This window comes from Acyrthosiphon pisum, chromosome A1, assembly GCF_005508785.2.
Source record: "Acyrthosiphon pisum isolate AL4f chromosome A1, pea_aphid_22Mar2018_4r6ur, whole genome shotgun sequence".
NCBI classification, from domain to species: domain Eukaryota; kingdom Metazoa; phylum Arthropoda; class Insecta; order Hemiptera; family Aphididae; genus Acyrthosiphon; species Acyrthosiphon pisum.
This window is the reverse complement of record NC_042494.1, coordinates 117,754,787-117,779,376: the sequence shown is the minus strand read 5'-3', so window position 1 is coordinate 117,779,376 and position 24,590 is coordinate 117,754,787. Positions and strand designations below refer to the sequence as shown.

General features: G+C 26.4%; 1 protein-coding gene across 2 annotated transcripts; it reads right to left on the bottom strand.

The window, feature by feature from the left end:
- Positions 1 to 6,117: 6,117 nt before the first annotated feature.
- On the bottom strand, positions 6,118 to 24,489 carry LOC100166566 (transmembrane protein 184B). 2 transcript variants are annotated; one of them, XM_003240489.4, is made up of 9 exons: positions 23,913 to 24,489; positions 17,123 to 17,279; positions 9,469 to 9,634; positions 9,271 to 9,361; positions 8,764 to 8,931; positions 8,531 to 8,700; positions 8,213 to 8,466; positions 8,016 to 8,100; positions 6,118 to 6,298 (listed from the first exon to the last, which is right to left on the bottom strand). In XM_003240489.4, the coding sequence occupies exons 2-9, from the start codon at positions 17,276 to 17,278 to the stop codon at positions 6,168 to 6,170; spliced, it is 1,221 nt and encodes a 406-aa protein (XP_003240537.1). In that variant the 5' UTR covers position 17,279; positions 23,913 to 24,489; the 3' UTR covers positions 6,118 to 6,167. The 2 variants fall into 2 exon arrangements, with proteins under 2 accessions (XP_003240537.1, XP_001948291.1); XM_001948256.4 differs by lacking the exon at positions 6,118 to 6,298 and adding an exon at positions 6,527 to 7,402 and having other exon boundaries at positions 23,913 to 24,307.
- Between the last annotated feature and the right edge of the window lie 101 nt (positions 24,490 to 24,590).

Here is a 24,590-nt window from a genome sequence, read left to right as displayed (position 1 = left end):
AATTAAAAGACTAGGGAACCTAACCCTTTTTCGTTGAAACTCGTATATTTTTGGCCAAAAATGTCGGTGGATTTTATAAATACAAATAAATCAAACTAAGGTAGATATCGAATATATTGATACGTCTTATTATCGATCTTAGTTGTATATAACAATATATTATAAGTACCGTTGATTTTACCTATACTATATATTATTATAAAATCAATGTAGGCATTGGACCACATTCGCAGAACATTGAGACAAAAGATTTTTTAGACAAAAGAAAAATTAAGGAAAAACGGGAATTTTTACGCAAAATCGATTTTTCACAAAATTTAATTTGGTTTTTGGTGTAACTTTAAAACAAATGACCGAAGATACATGAAATTTTCAATGGTTGTTTATATTTCCATTTTCTATACACGATAACAATTTCAAAATATTTTGATTTATTTTGAACTGTTTAGAGACATTTTCATTTTCCATTTTTTTTTTAGTTTTTTTTCTAAAAATATCAATTAAATTTTATTTGTTGATTAAAAAAGCTTGAAAATTTAATAGAAGGCTCCAAGTATATTGTTTCAAAGGCAGATGAAAAATATTAAAAATCCTTAGTCACAGTTTTTTTTGATAAGCATTTAAAGTTCAAAAATTCACAAAATATGGAAAAGCCACGAAAATTAGCAAATTATTTTGAGTTAAGAATTCATAAAAATATTTCTTTTTAAATCTAAGATTTTAAAATGTAATACAAGATTCCTTATAAGATTATGTACCTTTATCAAACAAAAAATATCTATAAGAAAGTCAAATTAAATTTTTATGATCGTTTGAAATTCAAATTTTTACAACATTGGATATTCGCTCGATTTCTCATGTGACAAAATTCTTATTTTATTGTAATTAAAAAACGAATGACTGTAGATATTTGAAAATTGTACTGAATGTGTATATTAGCATTTCCTATACACCATACAATTTTGAAAATATTTTGACTCTTTTTGAGCTGTTTACGGACATTTTCGGTTTTCAATTTTTTTTAGTTTTTAGATTCTGAGTGGAACGATGAATGTATTGATTTTACAATGTGTTTTTTTATTTTTTTTTTTTTTGTGTCCGTGTACACGATAAGTAGTCGAAATAATGCTACGATTTTCAACTTCAGTATCTTGTTCGATCAGAAAGTGAATATCGTTGGTGCATTGGGGAGGTCAAAATTTAAATTTCCCAGTAGTTTTCAAAAGCGCCGGGAAAAACAAAAGAAAAATTAAGGAAAACGGGAATTTTTACGCAAAATCGATTTTTCACAAAATTGAATTTGGTTTTTGGTGTAACTTTAAAAATCACGAAAATTTGCAAAATATTTCGATTTAGAAATTCACAAAAAATTTTCTTTTTAAATCTAAGATATGAAAATGTAATACAAGATTCCTTATAAGATTATCTACCTTTATCAAACAAAAAATATCTACAAGAAAGTCAAATTAAATTTTTATGATCGTTTGAAATTCAAATGTTTACAACATTGGATATTCACTCGATTTCTCATGTAGCGATTTCCTTATTTTGTTGTAATTCAAAAACGAATAACTGCAGATACATGAAAATTTTACTGAATATTTATATTAGCATTTCCTATACACCATACAATTTTGAAAATATCTTGACTCTTTTTGAACTGTTTACGGACATTTTGAGTTTTAAATTTTTTGAGTTTTTTTTTTCTATTAACATCAATAAAGTTTTATCTGTTGGGCCAAAAAGTGTATAAATTTAATACTGATATATTGTTACAATATCAGTTGAAAAATATTAAAAATACATAGGCACAATTTTTTTTATAAACATTTAAAGATCAAATTTTGACAAAATTTATCAAATTTTAATTTGAAAAATTATTTTGTAGTTAAAAATTTATAAAATGTTCAATTTTTGTATCTAAGAATTGAAAATTTAAAACAAGATTCCACGTAAGTAATTAATTCTGTTACCAAAAAATTTAAAAAATACATTTACACAGTTTATTTTTATAGTCATTTTAAGTACAAATTTGGACGAAATTACATATTAAAAACCTAGGATAACTATTTTAGTTATTTTGTTGTGATTGTATAATATTATTCGTGGGTACTTGAAACTTCTAAAGTATACTATTATATATCTATGATAGTACCACGGTTTTTTGTTGATGTATAACGCGTTATAAGTACCTAATAGATATTATGATATGATTAATTTGGAATTTATTATAGGTACCTATTAGGTATAGGTCAATTTTTTTTAATACCATAGATAAGTATATTATATATGTCTAATACATAGACTGATATACCGTCTCCGCTCAGAATCGTTTTTCTTATACAGTGATATTATATCATTGAATTCAAATTTAATACCATTCATTATACAGTGACCCACTTCTAACCTACTGTACAGCAGAGCGACATCCACTTACCCACCATTTTTTTTCTATAAATATCAATAAAGTTTTATCTGTTGGGCCAAAAAGTGTAAAAATTTAATACAAAGCTCCTGGCATATTATTACAATATCAGTTGAAAAATATTAAAAATACATAGGCACAATTTTTTTTATAAGCATTTAAAGATCGAATTTTGACAAAATTTATCAAATTTTAATTTGAATAATTATTTTGTAGTTAAAAATTTATAAAATGTTCAACTTTTGTATCTAAGAATTGAAAATTTAAAAGAAGATTCCACGTAAGTAATTAATTCTGTTACCAAAAAATTAAAAAAATACATTTACACAGTTTACTTTTATAGTCATTTTAAGTTCAAATTTAGACAAAATTACATATTGTATAACGCGTTATAAGTACCTAATGGATATTGTGATATGATTAATTTGGAATATATTATAGGTCAATTTTTTTTTAATAACATATATAATATTATGTCTTATACCTAGACTGACATACCGTCTCCGCTCAGAATCGTTTTTCTTATACAATGATATTATATCATTGAATTCAAATTTAATACTATCCATTATACAGTGATCCACTTTTAATCTACTGTACAGCAGAGCGACATCCACTTACCCACCTTTTTTTTCTCATTACCTTGACTTTTTTATTGTATCTACAATACGAGTTTAATACGAGTATATGCATTGTGACTATGAAATAAATGATAAAAACAATAGTAAACAAACATCAAAAGGATTATACATTTATGATTCTTATAAAATGTATAATATTATAACCTATTGGATATTGTCTATTTATAATTTATACCCGAAAAAGTGGGTGTTCATAAAGAAGCTGTTTAGTTTTATAGAATACTAGGCGTCTGGCTGTTTACCTCCCAGACCACCTCTGAATAACATATTATAGGGAATAATATTTAATATCTAACAATATATTATTTTTAAATTGATTGTGTATATATATTTCAATAATTTCTGCTTGGGGGAAGGGTAACGGTTCTAAATCCTAACAATATAATTTCATAATGATAACGAACACCCCGAATTGCACCGCATTCTCCGCGGTGGGAGGCGTCTAATTCCATACCTATTGCCTATTGGTAGAATTGGTACATATTTGATCGTGATTCATGACGTAGGTACCTACTTGCAGTTGTTTCTTCAGGCTAAAGAGTGTTAATGCATCCACGGATATTAATTCCACCAGACTGCTGAGGTGCCACGTGGTCAGAGTGTATACCTACCGTAAAGGCAACGGAAAAGAGAAAAGAATGATAGGTATATTTGAAGTGATTATTTTTTATGTTTGGAGACACTTTTTTCAGTATAAACTATGATTTGATTTTTAATATCAGCATCTTTTCCGATAGAAGTGATTCTAGTTGTTAGTTTGGAGAGGTCAAAATAGAAAATTCCCAGTAGTTAAAGACAGTGTCAGAAAAAACTCAAAAACTAATAACCAGACTAGACACTTGCAATTTTCACCAAAATATTATATTAGCATTTTACATGGTACCTATATTTTAAAAATTATTCACTGTAAGAACTTTTTTACTTAGTAAGAAAGCTTGAAAAATGAATGCAAGGTTTCTCACAAGTTTCTTTAATGTAAGTTCAAAAATAATAATGACACATAGAAACGATTATTAGTATATGCATTTTAAGTTCAAATTTTACAAAGTTCATCAAAATCTCGAAAATGTTCAATTTATTTACAGTTAGAAATTCATTTAAGTTTTTCTTTCAATAGCTAACATTAGAATATTAGATATTTTAATAGAAGATACACCACAGATTTTCCTACCTTGAACAAGACAAAAAAGTTAACCGAAAAGTAAAATTAATTTTTTATGTGTTTGAATTTAAAATTGAGTTCATTATAGTTCATGCTGGAATCTAATCTAAAAAATAAGTAATTAGTCTTTTTGAATTATAAACGTTCTAAGTTCATAACCAAAAAATAATTTATTTATTTTGTAGTAATTCAAAAAAAAAATTTCTTTTATTTGTAATATTATATTTTATATACACAAACACAATGACATTTTCAAAACATTTAGTAATTTAGGTTAATTTTAGCCCAACTATTGATTATTTATACCTATTCACACTGATCTATTGACTATTTTAAGCATGGTTGTAAATTTGTAAGTCAGCTGTATTGATTCAAAAGTTAATAATAATAATATATGATATAAATATATAGCTAACATTATAGTAATTAAATATTATTAATAAAATAAATGAAATGTTTTCGGAGAAAAATTAGTTCAACTTATTATTACTATAGAGGCAAGTTACTTATTTAAATAGCAATGTAAATATATCATAAAATATACTAAATAATATAGGCTGACGATCTTTGTTTTTTGTTTGCAACGATTTATGATTGAATTTAAATTTAACACATACATTACAGTGAAATACTCAATAACGAGGTACCTACACTCCACGCCTACTTTACAGCAGAGCTAACCTATACTACTATACTATCCTCATTTTTTTATAATTTTCATATATTCATATAATAATAATAACATATTATAATGATAAATAAAAATGAATAATGTATAAATTAATTTAGTAGGTGACTCCACTACATGGACCAAATATTTTTTATTTGGAAAAAAAATTGTAAACCAATGCAATAAGTAAATATTAACTTTAAAGATGTTTTAATATATCATAATACATAATAATAATATTAATATTTTGTATACACAAGTAATGATAAATAATTATTTTTGATTTCTTTAAAATAAAATATAAAATATGTTGTACACTTATCATATTTTAATCATTGTAGATAATATTATAATTAATAATCAATATTTATTATATATAATATATATAAGTATAAACATAAAGTATGAAATAATGTTAAAGGTTTTTTTTTAATGACAACTTGGTACATTAATATAATTCATTATGAGTCAAGAAGATTAAAATAATTTAGTTGTAAAAACAATATTATTAGGTATATAATTATTAATTTCAATCACATAAAAAATAATATGAATATAGCGATTTAAGTTCCGTATTATTATTATACCTTATTGTATAGTGAATAGTCTTGTTTTAGTCAAAGTTAATTTTAGATATCAATACGTATAATAATAATTTTAAATTAATTAATAACTATATAAGTACCTAGTAAAAATTATTATTTATATTTTTAATTCTATACAGTGATTTTTTGTAAAGTTGGAACAAAATATAAAACTAAAAAACAAAATATTAATAGAACAATATAAGACCAAAATTGTTTGAAACTACTGTCAGCAAGTAGTAGGTTATTTTATGGAAGTATAAAGTTATAGATCAATAGTCCTTCAATATAGCCGACTGAATAGTATAACATGTATAAACATCATTCATCATATCACTGATAAATTAACGATATTTAATTAACAATTACATAATAAATAATATGAAGGACAGGTTGTGCAAAATTTACATCCTAAGTCCTGATTTTAAGCAAAACTGTAAGAGTTCAATGTTTGTTAAAATCAGATACAAAGAAGATAACAAGAAAACCAATTGGCTGTGTTGAAAGTATTCAAGAAATATTGCACAAATGTTGTATTTGACTAGTGCACTACTGCACGTTATCTGCTATATGCCCATATGATACTTGCTAAATAATATTATGTTGTATAATGTATAGACGTTGTTAAAGCAATGAAATAAATCGTATGAGTATATTACGTAAGAATATTTGTTGACAAGATAATTTAAGGTATTTCTTCGTCAGAGCTAAGCAACATTGCCTTTTCATTATACACCGGCGCTTGTTTCTTAGCAGTTTTTGATTTTCCACTGTTGTCGTTGATTCCACTTTTTGATCCGTAGTTTTTTTGGCCACCTGTAATATTCAAAACTTGGTTTTAGAATTTAGATTTTCACAAATTATTCACATTTCATCGAAACAAAAATATTATAATGTATCTAATAGGTTTACCTGTAGAAGTATTTCGTGGAGACTGATAATATAATACTATTTGTTATGACTTATGATGGTAATAGCTTTTTATATAGGCATTGAAATATATGGGGATATTCTAGTATATTGAAGGAAGGATGAATTAAAATATTTTTAGTATGGAAAATTTTGTATTTATTATAAATGGTACAATTAATTTTAATTAACTATAAAATACAAGTTTGCGAGGATCGTTCCTCAAACACTTATTACAAGTGTAATAATATAGTGCTAATTTAAAAATACATATAATCGTATTAAATTGATTTAATTATACATAATTAAATATAAATACCTATCTATTTAGTTACATAGATATTAAATTAAAATTAAGTAAATACTTTTAATAGGTACACTTAAGCAATAAATTAAATGTAAACGTCTAATTAGTTTTTAAATACAGATCACAAACTTAAAAATTAATTTCTTAAAGTAAATAAGGCATAGAAAAATTTTCTGTTCGAAAGTTTTTGTAAGTATAATATACAACAAAACAATATACTTACTATTTTGCAGTAAAATGTTGACTAGTAAGAATATCGGGGGAAAATAAGCTATTTATATAATGGAAATATACATAGTTGTATTATTACTATCAACATAGCAAAATAGAAAAAAAACACAAACAAAAGACATTTTTAAATAGCGTTAAGTACTTCATAACATAAAAAAAGTATATATATAAATATGTTTAACAAAATCACATTGCATCAACCCGATAAAGAAAAATCAAGCGGGCTTGGAGTTTATTCACTACAAACATAAAAATTATATAAACCTATTGAAATAAAAGAAAAATTATTTATACTGGAATACCTATTAAATAATAGATGGTCATGAGAATAAAATCTAAAAAATAATAACTAAAATGATAAAAAAAAAATATATAAAAAATAATGGTTAAAAATAAAATGCAAAGAGAGCAAAATACAACTAAAACACCTTTCCATGCTTATAATTTTTCATAAGGCCGAGAGGAACCAACGTCTGCAAATAAAAAAAAAAAAATCTAACTCTGTAAATTATATATTAGACATTAAAACAATATTAACTATCTCAAATATTTTAAAATAAAATACAATTAATATCAAAATACTAAAAACTTATATAGGTAATATTATTTTATTTTTTAGCCAACATTTTTTTGTATTTAGCAAAAATATAATTTGTTTATCATGTACAGTAGTTTTCAAAATGATGTATTTACCATTACAAGATTATTTAGATAAAAATACACTTTTTATCATTTAATTTGTTGGTAGTCAAAATATTTTTATAGAGTACCTATATTATTATTGTTATATTATAATATTAAAAAAAAATTTAAGTCTATATTTGGCATGTATAATTTTTTATCTTTATAATTAATGAATTAGGTATTACTTAAGATAAAATATTATTGTATATATTATATACCAATGATAAAATATAGACAAAAAATGCTGACAAACAAAATTCATCAATATAAAAAAAAAACAAAAACTATATCTACACAATTCTAAATTGTATTGCCATCAATCAATAGTGAAAGAGTCTTATGCAAACAGATAATCAAAAATAAAAATACACACACATGCCATATAATTTTTAAATATCTTACCTGAACTATACTGTGTATATTGTTGATACTGTGGATGGAAATTATGTATGGCATCCGTCATTATATCTTTCGGATTCATTGTTTCCTGAAAAAAAACAACAAATATTTGTAGTGATTGGTTGGAGATATAAACCGTCATTCAGTATAAACAGACATGATTTATATAAAATTTATATGTTTATGTTTTTTTAGCGCACCTTCAAACTACTAGAAATACTTTGCATTGTAACTGTGCGCGAATTGGATGGATTTCCTGTTCCTGTTTGTGCGTTATTAGCGTATATCTCATACGGAAATGCAGCTCTTAGGGCCAATGCAGCAAACAGCATCTCAATGCATATTAAAAAGTTTTGGTAGCCAGCTGATACTGTACCGGCACTAGTGGGTTGGCCACTGGAATCAATGACGGGATCTATGAATTTAGCTTTTTCTAAAACTGCCAGTAATACACCTTAAAAATGCACATGGTTATTAAATAATATATACATCACTTTGGTATTGAGCGATTTTTTTACCTTGCCAGAATGATAGGAAAATCACACTCTTGATGGTGCAAAACTTTAAGACCGGTTCGAATGGTATTAGGAGATCTCGAGTAGCGAAATAAAACAGGAACAATCCATATAGTGCTAAGCTCACAGACATATTGTAAATGGCTGTGACATACAAGTATCCTCCATTCATACTATAAAATCACAATTTTGCTAAAAATATTTTAAACACAAAATAATAATTTTAAATGCATTACCTCCAATCGCCATCATGATAATGTCCAACATATTGCAGGAATATAATGACAAAAGCCATTGAAGGTTTTACCAAACAAAATTGTAGTGTTGCTTGCTTGCAAAAACGTAGGAATCCAATTGTGTAAGTACGTCCTGTCAAACAACAAGTTCCATATTGCCAACTAGACCTATTATAAATAGAGAAAAATGTTAAAACTACGCAATTAGTAATTTATATTAAATATAAGACACATAATATACTATATAGAAGCAGTTTAAGACTTCTGTACACAAAAATAGTTAACACACTACTTTATGATAGTACATTGTTCAAATACATATTATATGGTGTAATTTATTATTTAACTGCCTAGACTATTTTTTTAAGTAAAAAAAAAAAACAAAAATGAATTTATACAATTAGTCTGGCCATATAAATGGATCATCGTGTATATTATACATATTAAAATATATAATACAGGTACAAAATTAGGGAAACTAATTTTGAATAGGTCTGTTAAACTTACTGAATAGGTTTCCCACGAATTTCGCTCATTATGTTCCCTTCACCGCCCAAATATTCGTAACATAAACTCATAAAATTGTATATCACGAAAGCTGTTTGAAAAAAAAATACAATGCAATTTGTATATGACAAACAAAAAAAGTAAACACATTATTTTATAGTTATTTCATTATTTGTTTTGTTAAACGCGTATTATCACCTTCGTAGCAATCCCTAATTGTAAAGAAGTACACGTAGTAGTGTTCGTTGTTGAAGAACAACAAACTGACCCACGAGTGTAGCGCGTAAATAGGTACAATAAACAATATTCGGATGATCCATCGTTGTTCGGCTGGATTCGTATTCCATCGCAGGTGATAATATATCTGAAAAATAAAAATAATAATTATTTCATAAGTTAACACGGCAAACGGCGATATTTTCAAAACCTATCAGAATTTCGTTAACATCTCTGTTTCGAAAAAATAAAATGCAGGTACTTTCAAATGTTACGGACCATTGATCTCAAAAACAAGCTGAATATCTGTATTACAATTGTCAATTAATTATTATGGATCACTATAAATTTAAGCTTTCTAAGTTATAATAACTTAATGTTATTTTGAAAATACCACACAAATATTATAAACAAAATTGATTTATATCGAAAGCCACATAATAAATTCGAAATCGTATTCTGTTGGAGACTATTTAAAATGTGGTTTCAGAAAGAGAAATCGAATATATTTCATTGTTTTGATAACATAAACCCTTATTGTCCGGTGTATATAGCTTTTATGATCACTGCAATAAATTAATATGAAAATCGTCACTAAATATATAAATACCTACAGATAGTTTGTATTAAGCGTGTAGAATGTAGATATTTATCATTTTAATTAGTGCACACACATCACACTATTCAGTATTCAGTAATGACTCGTAAATAAATAACGTTAAGTTTAAAAAGACTCCAATGCAATGTATTTCAGGTTTATACTTGTTATTATAGTGTATAATGTACATATATGTATATGACAGGTATTATGTATATTATACATCAGAAAGCATAATATAAGTACGTTGAAACGTTGTTATACTGGGCGTCTGAGTTACAATTCATCTAACACATATAATAACAATAAATCTACTATAATTTATTTGTATAATATCATTATATTTATCTATTATAAATGAATATCTTATCAGAAGTTGTCGAGTGGGATAGTCCATACGCAGAACGAAAGAAATGTATTTACAAATAAGGAATGAGTACCTACTATAGCCAATAATATATTATACCATTTTATTATTAAAATGCCATTGACTATAAAAATCTAACATAGTATAATATTGTTATGTATTGATACATGCGACATGCCTTTGTAATAACATCGCGAAAACAATCATTCACTACCTACGTATTTTTTTAATTCATTCAAAAATATTAATTAAATAGCTTAAAAAAGTACGAATAAAAATCTAAAATGCAGCTCAATTAGTTAATGACCGACCCCTATTATCTTATGCTAATTTATTATGGTTAGTGATCACTGATCAGTATTGAAGTTTATGAAAATTCGCTATTCAAGCAACAGTTATAAATTATAATTGTTTTTTTTTTTTTTGTTAACATAGCGATGTGTAGAATATAATTAGCAACATATGTGGGTTATTTACAAGTTTAAGCAGTTATTAACTATCATAGTATTATACCTGTATCTAATACGTATTTTATGACAATGACAAGTTCATTGGTCTTTGTGTGGTGCTCTATTAAAACTATTATTCTAATAGGTAAAAACTAGTATGACATAGGTAATATAGAAATGTCTTTAAGAGGACGCTACTCTTGTATTTGTATTGTCTCAGTTTTACAAACGTACAACAGCCAATTTTGTTCACTAGTTTCAATAGTGTGATGTTAGTTTTAATATTAGAGTGAATTAATCTATATCAAACTTTTAGGTAAGAACATTATCTGTGCTTAAGCTTTGGCTTTTATTCGATATTTTAATTTTCAAGCAAGATATTATGAACATTTTTAATTTGTGATATTTCCAGGGTTGGAATATCATTACAAGTATATAGTAATACATAAATAGTTAATACTTATGACGTAATATATTATACATTTATATACGTATACAACTTTATAACGACTAAGACTTATTATACTGTACATTTCAAATTTTAATAAGTATAATTAGTATTAACAATTAATATAAAAAATTAACAAATCCCATAAACTTGGCGAATTTTCTTAAATTTAGAATAAAAGAAGATCAAAAAATTTCTTTTTTGTTATTAAAAATATTAACGTAGTAATATTAATAAAGATAAACTTGGTAATTAATTAATGTAACAAATTAATAAGCCACATAAACTTGGTGAATTATACCTGATAATTGCTGTTCAGTGAAGCTATAAAAAAATTGTATACAGTATAAAACTAATAAAACTAAGTAGTTTCATATTGTACGTATAATACGTGTTTTATACTTTAGTGTATTGTAGGTTCCAACTTCCAACCTTGGATATTTCACATACCTACTTATGTCTTGCTTGAAAATTAAATTATAGAAAAAATAGCTGACGCTTAAGCACAGATAATATTCTTATATAAAAGTTCGATAAAAGGTCAATTCACTCTGCTAAAAAACAAATATAACACTATTTGAACTAGTGAACGAAAATTTGCTGTCGTACGTTGTAGGTAATGTAGTTTTCATTTGACGACAAGTGCACACTATCCGGAACGAGTAATACACAAGCAATTTTCGAAGTGCATAACACACCAAGTTTTGTTATCTCAGACCTCAGTATATCTCACACAGTCACGGGTGGAACATAAATGGCAAAAAATTAGTTTGCGATGATCTGTCATAAATTGTAGAAAAATCTATTATAAAAATGTAAGAGAGCAATGTTTTCGAGTGTATCTCGTAGAATTTATTCGTTATAATATCTTATAATGATAATATATGTTATTATTAAATTATAATGTATTATTAAATAATTATATTTTAGATTCTGAGTGAAACGATGAATGTATTGATTTTACAATGATGTGTGTTTTTTTTTTCATTTTTCATTTTATTTTTTTTTGTGTCTGTGCACACGACAAGTAGTCGAAATAATGCTTCGATTTTCAACTTTAGTATCTTGTTCGATTGGAAAGTGAATATCGTTGGTGCATTGGGGAGGTCAACATTTAAAATTCACAGTAATTTTCAAAAGCGCCAAAAAAAACCAAAGAAAAATTAAGGGAAAACGGGTTTTTATTTATTTTTTTTTGTGTCCGTCATCACCTTTTAGGACATTAAAAGTGCTTCGATTTTCTTCAACAGTATCTTTTTTGATAGGAAAGTGAATCTAGTTGGTATTTTTTTTTTTTTTTTTGGGGGGGGGGGGGGTTCAAAAGTAAAATTTTTCAAGTAGTTTTCAAAAGCGCTGTGAAAAACAAAAGAAAAATTAAGGAAAAACGGGAATTTTTACGCAAAATCTGTTTTAGAGAAAATTGATTTTGGTTTTTGGTGCAACTCTTAAACAAATGACCGTAGTAGGTACATAACATTTTGACTTATTTTGAGCTCTTTAAAGACATTTTCAGTTTCCATTTTTTTTTTTTTTTATAAATATCAATAAAATTTTATTTGTTAGTTAAAAATGCTTGAAAATTTAATAGAAGGCTCCTAGTATATTGTTTCAATAGCAAATGAAAAAAAAATTTAAAATCCATAGTCACATTTTTTTTTTATAAGTTCAAATATTGACAAAATACCTAAAAATGACGAAAATTTGCAAATTATTTTGAGTTAGAAATTCATAAAAAATTTTCTTTTTAAATCTAAGATTTGAAAATGTAATACAACATTCCTCAAAAGTTTGTCTATCTTTTTCAAAAAAAAAATGTCTACAAGCAAGTCAAATTAAATTTTTACGAGTGTTTGAAATTCATATTTTTACAACATTTGATATTCACTCGATTTCTCATTTAACGATTTTCTTATTTTATTGTAATTAAAAAAACGAATGACTGTAGATATTTGAAAATTTCACTGAATGTTAATATTTTCATTTATTACACACCATACAATTTTGAAAATATTTTGACTCTTTTTGAGCTGTTTACTGGCATTCTCAGTTATCAATTTTTTTAGTTTTTTTTTCTATAAATATCAATAAAATTTTGTTTGTTGGGTAAAAAAGCGTGAAAATTGAATGCAAGGCTTCTGATATATTGTTATACAATAGCAGTTGAAAAATATTAAAAATACATAGGCACAATTTTTTTAATAAGCATTTGAAGTTTGAATATTGACAAATTTTATCAAATTTAAAATTTAATAATTATTTTGTAGTTAAAAATGTATAAAATGTTCAACTTTTATAGCTAAGGATTGAAAATTTAAAACATGGTTCCACACTTCCACGTAAATAGGGTATATATAAACTAATTTGTTCACAATAATATCATCAAATATACTTATTGTAATATCATACGCTGACAAACCGTCTCCGCTCAGAATAGTTTTTCGTTTACAATGATATGATATCATTGAATTCAAATTTAACACCATCCGTTACAGTGACCCACTTGTAACCTACTATACAGCAGAGCGACATCCACTTGCCCACCTTTTTTTATGTTGCATATAAAAACATTATTATAACAAAGATATTATTTTAATTAGTTTGTATTAGGTAAGTATACAAAATCAAGGCTTCAAAATTACTTTTTACTTACTTATGAGTAAACTTCGGAAGTTATTGAACTAAATAAATTTAAAAAACATATTGCAATATTGCTGTAAAAATATGAAAATTGCAATTTTTAATTTATAAAATTGCTTGTTAAACAGCCAATGGATAACAAAAAAAAATGTAATACGAGTCATTATTAATGGGTTTCTCGGCATTTTTGCAACAAATGTCGTAACGAAACAAAAACAAACACAGAGCAAAACGAATAGCAGTTCAGCAGTTGTCTTAAAAGTAAAAACTAGAGAAACAGAATATGGACTTAGTAAAGACGTTCCCGATTACGATATTACAATGAAATAATTAGTTTGATGAGCACCGACGCGATGCTTATTTTCCATAAATTGGGGTTATTTTATGTTCATGGTGTGTTTAGCCTAATTGCTAAAGTTCGTACATTTAGGCCTATATTACAGCTATACATATAAGTACTTATATTTAAAATAAAGTTAATAATGATGAATGATTACTGTAAACATATATTTTATCCATTCAAAAATATCTGAATTATTAACTTAATAATAAGTTAATAATTGTATACAAGAAATACAATTTTAAATGGTCCGAGGACTGAGAAATTAAATTATTTCTGTAATCCATTATACCGAGTATATTACAAAGTAATTAGAATATTAGATCCCAAACACATTTTAAAGATTTCAAATCACGAAAATATATATAAAAAAAAAATTTTAATATGAAAACTGAATACGAAAAATTAGAAGTATTCAAATTAGAAAAAACATGTAGTTATGTCTAATTAAAACTAGTATTGTATACCTATTTAGTTTACTTGTAAAATTATATATATTTTTGAAATTTAATTTTAATTCAAACAACAAAAATATATGTTTTAGAAATATATTGTACACCAGTAATTATTAAGACACACTAAGAATACTAGGAAAGGAAATGTATTTTCTCCAATGAAATAATTATGAATTATAATAATAGATTTATGAAGGAAGGAATTATTAAAAATGTTTATAAGTACGAACCCTATACATAATAATATAATGTATTATACTATTATGAATTTAAATATATTTACTATAGTTAGATGAACTTATCTCTAATCTCAATGAATGTTAGATGATGAACTCAACTCTAACTTATTAACATTAACTAGGAGATAGAATTAATAAAGATCATTAATAATTCATTAATATTAACCATAGTTTGTATGGTTATTAGTCAACAATTATAAATATTGTAAACAATAATATTATTCTGAAGACATATTAAATTATTAGGTACAATAAAATTATTAGTAATGATTATGTTCCTTGTTTAAACATTATTCATTTTTTTTTACTGTCATCAATTTTGCAGCAATAACTGTACTCTTATTTTTCTTTCAGAAGAAGTTCTTCCCAGAACTAATCATTGGATGTTAGTACTGTATAACATAACTGTATAATATAGTTGTATACAAATCTTGTTTTAAATTTTCTTAATACAATCAATTATAACAAACAACAGGCAATAACACATATGGTAAGTAGAAGTATAATAAAAACACTATTCAAATTAGGGCGACATATTATGTAATATCTAATATGATGTGGTTTGACTATCATCAAAAACAAAATAATATTTTGTGAAAAATACCACGAAAGAAATAAATATAAAATATAACCAAAGCCACAATTCACCTTGACAGTTGGTACCAAAACCTTGGGTCATTACTACATTAGACACGCCATTATTATTATTGTTATTATTATTGTGTACTTTGACATATTATTATAATAGTCTATAGCAGTGTTTCTCAACCTTTTTCTATACTACATCCCCATTAGATTTTTCAAAAGTTTTAGCCCTCCCATTCAATGAATTTAGAAAAACATTGATGACATTTTCTTGATTAAATTAAGCATGTAAGAGGATTACTTAAGATAAATAAATATGTATAATAACATATGAATTTTCCATGCTCTCCCTCCAGCCAGGGTGCTCTCAGCAGTTTGGGAAACACTGGTCAATAATAATCAGATTGATGTTATATTTATAGACATCACAACTAAGATATTTTTTACCTATTACTGTTTTAAAATATTTACGAACATCATATTGTGAGAAATAAAAATAATTTACAAACATATTGATTAAAAACTAAATTCAACAAAATATTTGTTTTTCAATGAAATGAGCTATACTATAATGATAAATTAAATTTTATAATTTATCAGATATCATTGTGACAACTGAATTAAGCTCATGTTGTTTTCCTCCATTATAATTATACTAACATGGAATTATCTTTAAACGATTTCCTATGAAATGAAACAAGAATTTCTAATAATCTCATTCAATAAATAGGAAATAATGATAATATTAAAACATTTTGAAATATATAAATATAAATTAAATAGACAAATACTTAAGGGAATTTGATACTGTGATTTTCTGTCTTTGTCTAACACATGCGAGGCGTAGGATTTTAGACATGTTCTTTACCAAACGTACTGATTGTTATAGTGAAGCGATAAGAATTCTGAAAACAGATTTGAATTTGAAGTCAAATCTACTTGAGATTGACGTTCCCAAATTTTTGATTTTTTGATTAAAACTTCTCCGAAAATTGAAATGTGACACATTTTTTATTTAATCTTTTTTAATATAACGTTTTTAGGAATTTGGGAGATAATATCAAAAATGTGGGAAAGTTGATTTCAAGTAGACTTGACGACAACTTCAAATCAGTTTTTAGAATTCTTATTGCTTCATTAGATCATTCAGTACAATTGGAAAAAACAAGTCTAAAATCCTATGTCACGGGTGTGTTTGATAAAGACAAAAAATCACAGTGTTGAATCCCCTTAACTAATAGAGTTCTAAGAAATAATTATGCAGTATTCAAATAAATTTCAAAGTTTTGATAGTATAATAATTGGAAACAAAATACATTGATAAAATATTAATGATTAAATTAGTGTCAAAAATAAGAAGAATTTAGTGTTCTATGAAAAAAAAATTAAAATCATAAAAATTAGATAATATATAATCCATTCTTAGAAAAAATTTAAAACTTTTCTCCAACACTTGGTTGAACTAACATAAACAAATTAATTTTTGTTTAAATCATATAAGTATAGGGTATATTTTACCTGTTGACATGTAACAAATACTGCTGTCCAAACAAATAGTCCAGCGATTACTTGGCAAGCAGTAGTTTGTAAAAATATTGGATTTGATTGTGTGATAGCCCGCTGTGTGATAACTTCTATAGTATCAGTTGTTTCTGTATTGTTACTAGATGCCATTCTAAAAAAATAAACACTAGTTAGTAAATTATCAATCTATTTTTACTACCATTAATTTATTTAAAGCTTTGTAAAATAATATATTATAGGTCCCTCAATACAATTTCAATCTAAAATATATTATTTTGGTAGTAATACAGTTTATAAATAATAAAATAGAATATACCTACACATATAGAATTTGTATCAGTTCAATTAATGAACTCTTGCACTTTGATAAATTATTCTTAGTCTCATTATAAAATGAGATTAATTCAGCTTTCAAAATTCATATTGTCACATTCAGAGTGTTCCTATAGAGATCAAGTAACTTAAGAAATACCTAGCTACTTGTGTTTTAATTGTATACCTAGTGTGTGGAAAAAACTGACATTTGAAGTCTAGTTTTTTTAATTATTTTTATGTTGACAACATAATTTTGAATTGCTCTTATAACTTCAGATAACATACATACCTATAGATAGGTAATCAATACGGTGCATGCATATTATTAATCAATATAATATTTTAGACAGACATTTCATGAAACCTAAGAAAGTGAGGAATTAATTTTCATTCCAATATTTAATTGTTGACGGGACTGTTGATATTCTTTGATGAAATATTATATTATAATGTAATTATTTTAAAGCTATCTCACACTTCCTCTTATAATAAACATTTTACCTACCTACTCATAATATAAAATGAGTACATAATTTATCATTGTTGGATTTTAAAATTATTTTTAATATTGTTAAATTGTATTCTAAATATTTATTTAGGTAATTTGAATAGATTAATAAATAATAAAAACAATATCAATTTACAATTACAAATATTTATAATATAAAAATTTGGATTAAACAAAAGTATGTTTAATAACCTCTCCTACTATACTCTGTTCCATCTAAGAGTGAACCGCTTATGTGCACGCAGACTGAGTCGCCGAACAGTGCCTGACCCCCCCATGCGATGGCTATGCGTTCTGTAATTGGCAAACAGTCATTGCCAGCCGTCGTCGGTCGATGGGCGCCCTTGTTACAACTCTCACCAATGTTCTAATTTTGGTGGGAATGCGTGGAAAAAACGTGTTTTGGTCAGCCGAGTGGTTCACTCTTAGGTAGAACAGAAGATAAGTTTCACAATTTTAGCGTATGCATAAATATTGCTGGTAAAACCCTCTCAGTCGATGCTGTGTGATTGGTCGGCAACTGATGTCAATCATTTTAAATGGCCACCGTTCTGTGGTAAGGGATCCATGACAGCGACTATTTTACATCAATTGAGACGGTAAATTTAGATGGAATTGAATGAATTAATTTAATAGATAATTTTTAGATAGTAGCATAATATACAATTTGAACTAAAATATGTTCAACATTCAAAGTCTTCTGAACGGGCTTCTGAATTAATTTAGATGTTAAAATGATACCTACTATAATAGTAATAAATACATATTTAGTAATAAGATAAATTCAAAGATAAACTAATATCCAGATTTCAGATTAATATTTAGAAGAATAGGTCAGATTTTGAGATAGGTACTTCCTTTTGGTGGTTTCATGTATTATAGGTACATATTATACATATTATAGGTATGTATTATTTATCAGGTACCTACTATAAATTATAATATTGTATCTATATTTATATCAGACCTACTGATCAACTTTATGTGTTTAATTATCATTTATAGCCTGATCTCCAACATTAACTAGGTATGGTATAGACATATTAAGTATATGAAGTAATAAACATAGACATAACTAATTTATAGGTCTATGGTAATAAGATGATGCAACATTTCCAACTATTTATCAACTGAGATATAAACATAGCTCATGTTCCACATGATCAATTTTAAAATTGTCTATTAGAGTTAATACTAAACAGACCTATTTGCAATTACACCAAATTTATACCAGACAATATTATAATAATAGGTTATACTTATATATATTATTTTTATTTAACAGGATATGTCTATACTTAAAACTTAATATTATGTATTGTTTTTGTTTAAAATAATTTACTAATTAAAAAAAGTATGTTAACTATCACAAATAGTGTATAGACAGAATATTACAATATATAATATTATTTTAATGTTTTTTGATACTTAATAGATTTTTAGATCAATGTAGGTGCTTCTACGTTTACCTAGTACCTACCAGTTTAATTTAAATGTGACAAGAATCAAGAGTAGGTATAATCTGTATTAATCAGTAATCACCTGTTTGAAACATATATTTGATATAAGTAGGTACACATATTTTTCATAAGCTAATGTACATATGTGCTATTATATTCTTTTAAAAATAAATTACAATAATCAATAATGACCTACTGAAATAATTTTTAATAAACATAATATTATGTAATGTAATAATAGAGTATTTTAATTTATTACTCATATTTTTCAAAAATTGTTATCCTTGGTTGGCATGGTAGGTTATTAGTAATAACTTATTACTTATTATGTTCATGGACAAAAATATTCAATTGAAATTCCATATCACATATATATGGTTCCAATAGCTTTGTTCGTTTTGACAAAAAGTTTACACTTTTTCATAATAGTGTACACTGGAGCGTTTGTTATAGAAAAGTATTAGCGAACACGCTGTTTGTTTTGAAATAGTATGGGTTTAGTGCGTACACTTTCCACACCAACTAATGTGCAGGTGTAGATCATTGTTATCATTTCTTATAAGCTAATAGCTTATTCTGTTATGCAGCTGATTAACCTACACCAAAAATGTTTGTTTTGAAAGCAGATTTCTGATCACACCCTTTACACTTTCCCTTGACACTTTTTTTTCAAAACGAACAAACCTATTTACACGGATGTTCCTTGAGGATTTTTATATTAGGTTATCAAGTACCTACCTAGTTATGTATTTTTTTTTATAATTAAAGAAAAAGCCTGTAAGAACACAACAACAAATGTTTTTTTTATTCGTTATTTCAAATGAAAACAATTTTTTTTTTAATTATCAATAAAATAATTACGTAGAAGTACAAGCTTGGTTACTAGGCGGATACTAGTTTTTTTTTTTTTATATATTTTGATTATGCTAAAAATATTTAGCTTTATATGCATATCTGTAGATAAACTAATAAAGCATGTGAGCTAATAAACATTTTCAATAATAATTTGTATTTAAGAGGACGTACTACCCTCCTCATGTGTTGTTTCCATCTTACAAATGTAAAACATATTCAATAACTGTTTTACGCGTAACAACTTTACTCCTTCTGTTTTTATAGTAGAATTACCAAAATTCCACAACACATAGGGAAGAACTTTGTCTGTGACATATCCTTTTTATTTTTTGGATAACATAAATGAAATTAAAGTTATCAGTTAGAAAACATTAATATTTTTTTTTGGTTATTTTCATTTAATTATTAATATAGATTGGTAAGTGTTATCAAAAAAATTAAAATTCTACGTCACAGATTAAGTTTTTCCCTATGTGTTGTGAAATGTTGGTAATTCTACTATAAATACATGCGAGTAGCAACTTCTCTTAATATTGTATACAACTACAATGTCGGTTCTAATCATGGATATATTTAACTACTATACTGCCGTCATAAAACTAGCGAAAACGCCACAGGTCACTGGAGAACGATTTTGAGAAAAACGCGTTTTTGTGTTTTGTATATTCATAAAATCATAACACCTTGTACATTCTAATTATTTAAATATGATATTTGTTTTCCTATGTAATTTTACCTAACGGATGCAATGAAACAATAATAAAATGTATTAATTTTTAACAAGATACTTTGCTCTTCACGTTGTACACTAGTATTGGTATAAACTTTAGATACTTTATTCATAAGCAAGAACGTAACTCGTAAGCAACAATTTCTGATATGATAAAATTATTTCCTTTGAACGTATTGTTGATACAATGTAAAATAAACTGCAACGTAGAAAAATAATGAAATATCGAATAACTTTATTATAAATACATTTTTTCAGATAGTCTTGCTTTTCGATACGTAAATTAATCTGTATTCCTAAGCCAAAATGCCATCAATTATTATTTGTACCAAGGTAAAATGCCGTATCTTCAAAAATACTTACGGCGTTAGTGCTTAGTATAATGTATTTGCGGCGTTGTTACCTAGTAACCACAAATTTTTCTACGATTTACGGGGTTTTAGTTATTTGATTATTGCTTATATTATACTTTTGGAATAATATTTCAGATATACGGTATATTCATCTACACAAGCTAAATTTGACAATAATTTATTTGTTTTTATCTCATTTATATTTATTTTGGGACAGCGTTTTTACTTATGACGGAAGTATAGATGGCCGACTTCCCTATACAGTAATACCAATGTATTACATATATATCTATATATATCTACGGGTATGATATAAAAAATGTAAAAATTATAAAAAGACAAAAAGTTGAAATATCATTTTGTTTTATTGTCTTAATCAAATTATTATAATAAAAATAAAATTATAAGTCAGGTTTATATTATCTAACCTTTCAAAAAACTTTTAACTATCAATTTAAAAAGTAATTATCATGCAAAAGTAACTAATATAAAATCGTATAAAACCAAACCTACATGGACGTTACGAGACTATTATACACTGATAATGTAGTGTTTTGTTCATAAGGTAATTAAAAAATTAACTTTCTATCTAGGCCCTACAATATCCTACGTTTTTTTTATAATCACTAATCAGACGATTTAATTTAATAATGGGCAATTTTAAATTCATCAAAGAAAGTGATTTAGGTACCGCCTATTATTATTTATTAATATACTAATATTAAACAAAGGCAGCTGTTAATTTATAAAATTGGTCTAGATAAAATACACAAATTGAATTACTTAATGATTGATTTATAATATGTTAATGATAATTATTAATTTAAAAACCCATTTAGGTAGTATTTTTATTGTTGGACAGTAATAACAGTAACTTTAAATACCTAGGTAAGCATTAGACATAGCTACTAATTTTGGTTTAAAAAAAACCTATAGTTGGTACTTATTGCTAATATTGCATAATAACTACAAAGTAGGATATCGAAAGTTCACATTAATAAATATTTGAAAATTATTATTGAATAATAGTTTTAATTACATAGAAGAAACCTTATATCATATTATGCAATACGAGATACAATATATAGTACCTATATGATCTAAGGAAGAAACTAAATTTGGTTTTGAATGTTACATAATTATAAATTATAAACACTACCTACTGCTATTATATAACAATTTGAAAACATTATTATTATTATAATAATAATATCAGATTTGTTTTATGAACAAATAGTTAGATGGTTTTCATTACTGATAATTCTATAAAAAATTTGTTTCATAGACTTGAAAAATATTTCGAAAAATACTTTCAATTTCATGAATACTTTAAATAAAATTAAGTAATTAAAAATAGAGTTAATAACACACAAATAGTACCTAGTTTAGAATATAACTACTAATTTATTATCAAAGTGAACAGTTTTTAAAATTATCTCGTCTGGACACTTACAAGATAGAGACAAGAATTTAAACTGTCACGTACCTCATATTCTAACAATATCATTAAATTAATTGAAATATTATAGATATACTTAAATGTTAAGACTATTAATTTTTCAAAACTGTGTTTGATTTAATTTTCTCATCTTTGTAATATACCTAACTCTAAAATTCAAAAAAAGTTTTTAATGTCATATTAATCAAACATTTGTTTCGATGCAGTTTTTTGTACTTCTTAGTTCTTATAACAGTTTACATTGTATGACCTGTTGTAAGGTTTTCTTAAAATATTTAAGCTTGATACTTCATTGAAGAGTACAGATAATTATTTCATCAATTGAAACAATTTGCTTTGGTATCAACACAAAATTGTAATAATATTAATATTAAGTTATAAGCGTAAACAGGTAAACATTAAAATCTGTTACATGCAACTATCTAACACAAATGAGGATGTCTTGCGAAAATGTTAATAGGTACACATATAAATACGAGGATAAATACCTACTGCTAGTGTAAAATTAAAATTTAGTTTTTCTCTGTATATTATATTGTTACATTAATGGCACAACTTTTGTAAGTTTTAACTGGTTGAATACAATTTTGAAAAAGGAATAAAATGTAGAAAATATGACCAGATGCATTAAATAGAATTTCCAGAATATGGTCTTGCAAGTTGGTTCAAACAAATGCCATTATTTATTGAGTAGGTACTTATTAAAGCAATTAGGTACTTATGTTTTATAAAATATCAATGGGTTATTTGTGAATAACTAGTGACTTTACAAGTAAAATAGTTAGTTATGTGTGAGATGATTATTTTAAAGTTACCTAGTCTTGATGGAACTCTTAAATACCTAGGTAGTTGTGATTAGTGAATAGTGAATGCAGTATTGATAAGTTTAGTGCAATTTATTAAACAAATATGAGGGCCAAACACATACAAATTAGTGTAAGTATTTCTGTTATGGAGGACAATGAGTCGGTAGTAATGAATAGCCCGAGTCAATGGCTGACAAATTGTGGTCGTTTGAATAAGACAGACATTAAAAACTAACTGAACTAACGGCAATACTTTGCTATCAAGACTGCTTGAAAAGACATTTTGGATCTCACTTACCTACTGCAGGTGTAGTCTTAGCTGTAGTGTAGTGGTGAGCGGTAAGCTGATGGTTGGTATCCACTGCTGGTCGGTAGCTGCAGTGAGTGATTTATGGTAGCACAGCTATTGTTTCATTTCGCGTCTACCAAGTGGAGGCATGGCGGAAGCTGAGGAACTTGACTGGACCGTAGTGTTCACTGACATATTGTTGGCTGGAATCGGTCATTTTTTTTCCTTGTTTCCTTGAATGCCGTTCGCATGACCCGGGGAAACGCGTCGAAAGTCGACCGACGTGTCGGTTTGTACGGGTATGCGTCGGCGGCGCAAAAAGTGAATGTACCCGAAAAACACAGCAGACGGTGAGCGGCATGCACTAACGAAGGCGGACGTTCGGTACGAAGAGCTGAACTGACTAGTGAGCAGTGACGATGAACGCGGCAGCGGCGGCGGCGGCGGTGGGTTGGTAGGGAAAAAAGTTAAATACACGACAGCGATAATTGATCCGAACAGCGCGCGCGCCGATCACGACTCACGAGGATTGTGGAGTAGGACTGTAGTCTGTAGGAGTAGGACTGTAGTAGCAGTGGGAGGAGAAATGGATCGCCGTGACGTTGTCGGCGGCGTTGGTGTTGGAGGCAACAGATGACGACGGCGGCCGGCCGCGGAACAAAAACAGCCGCTCCTTATCACAGCCAC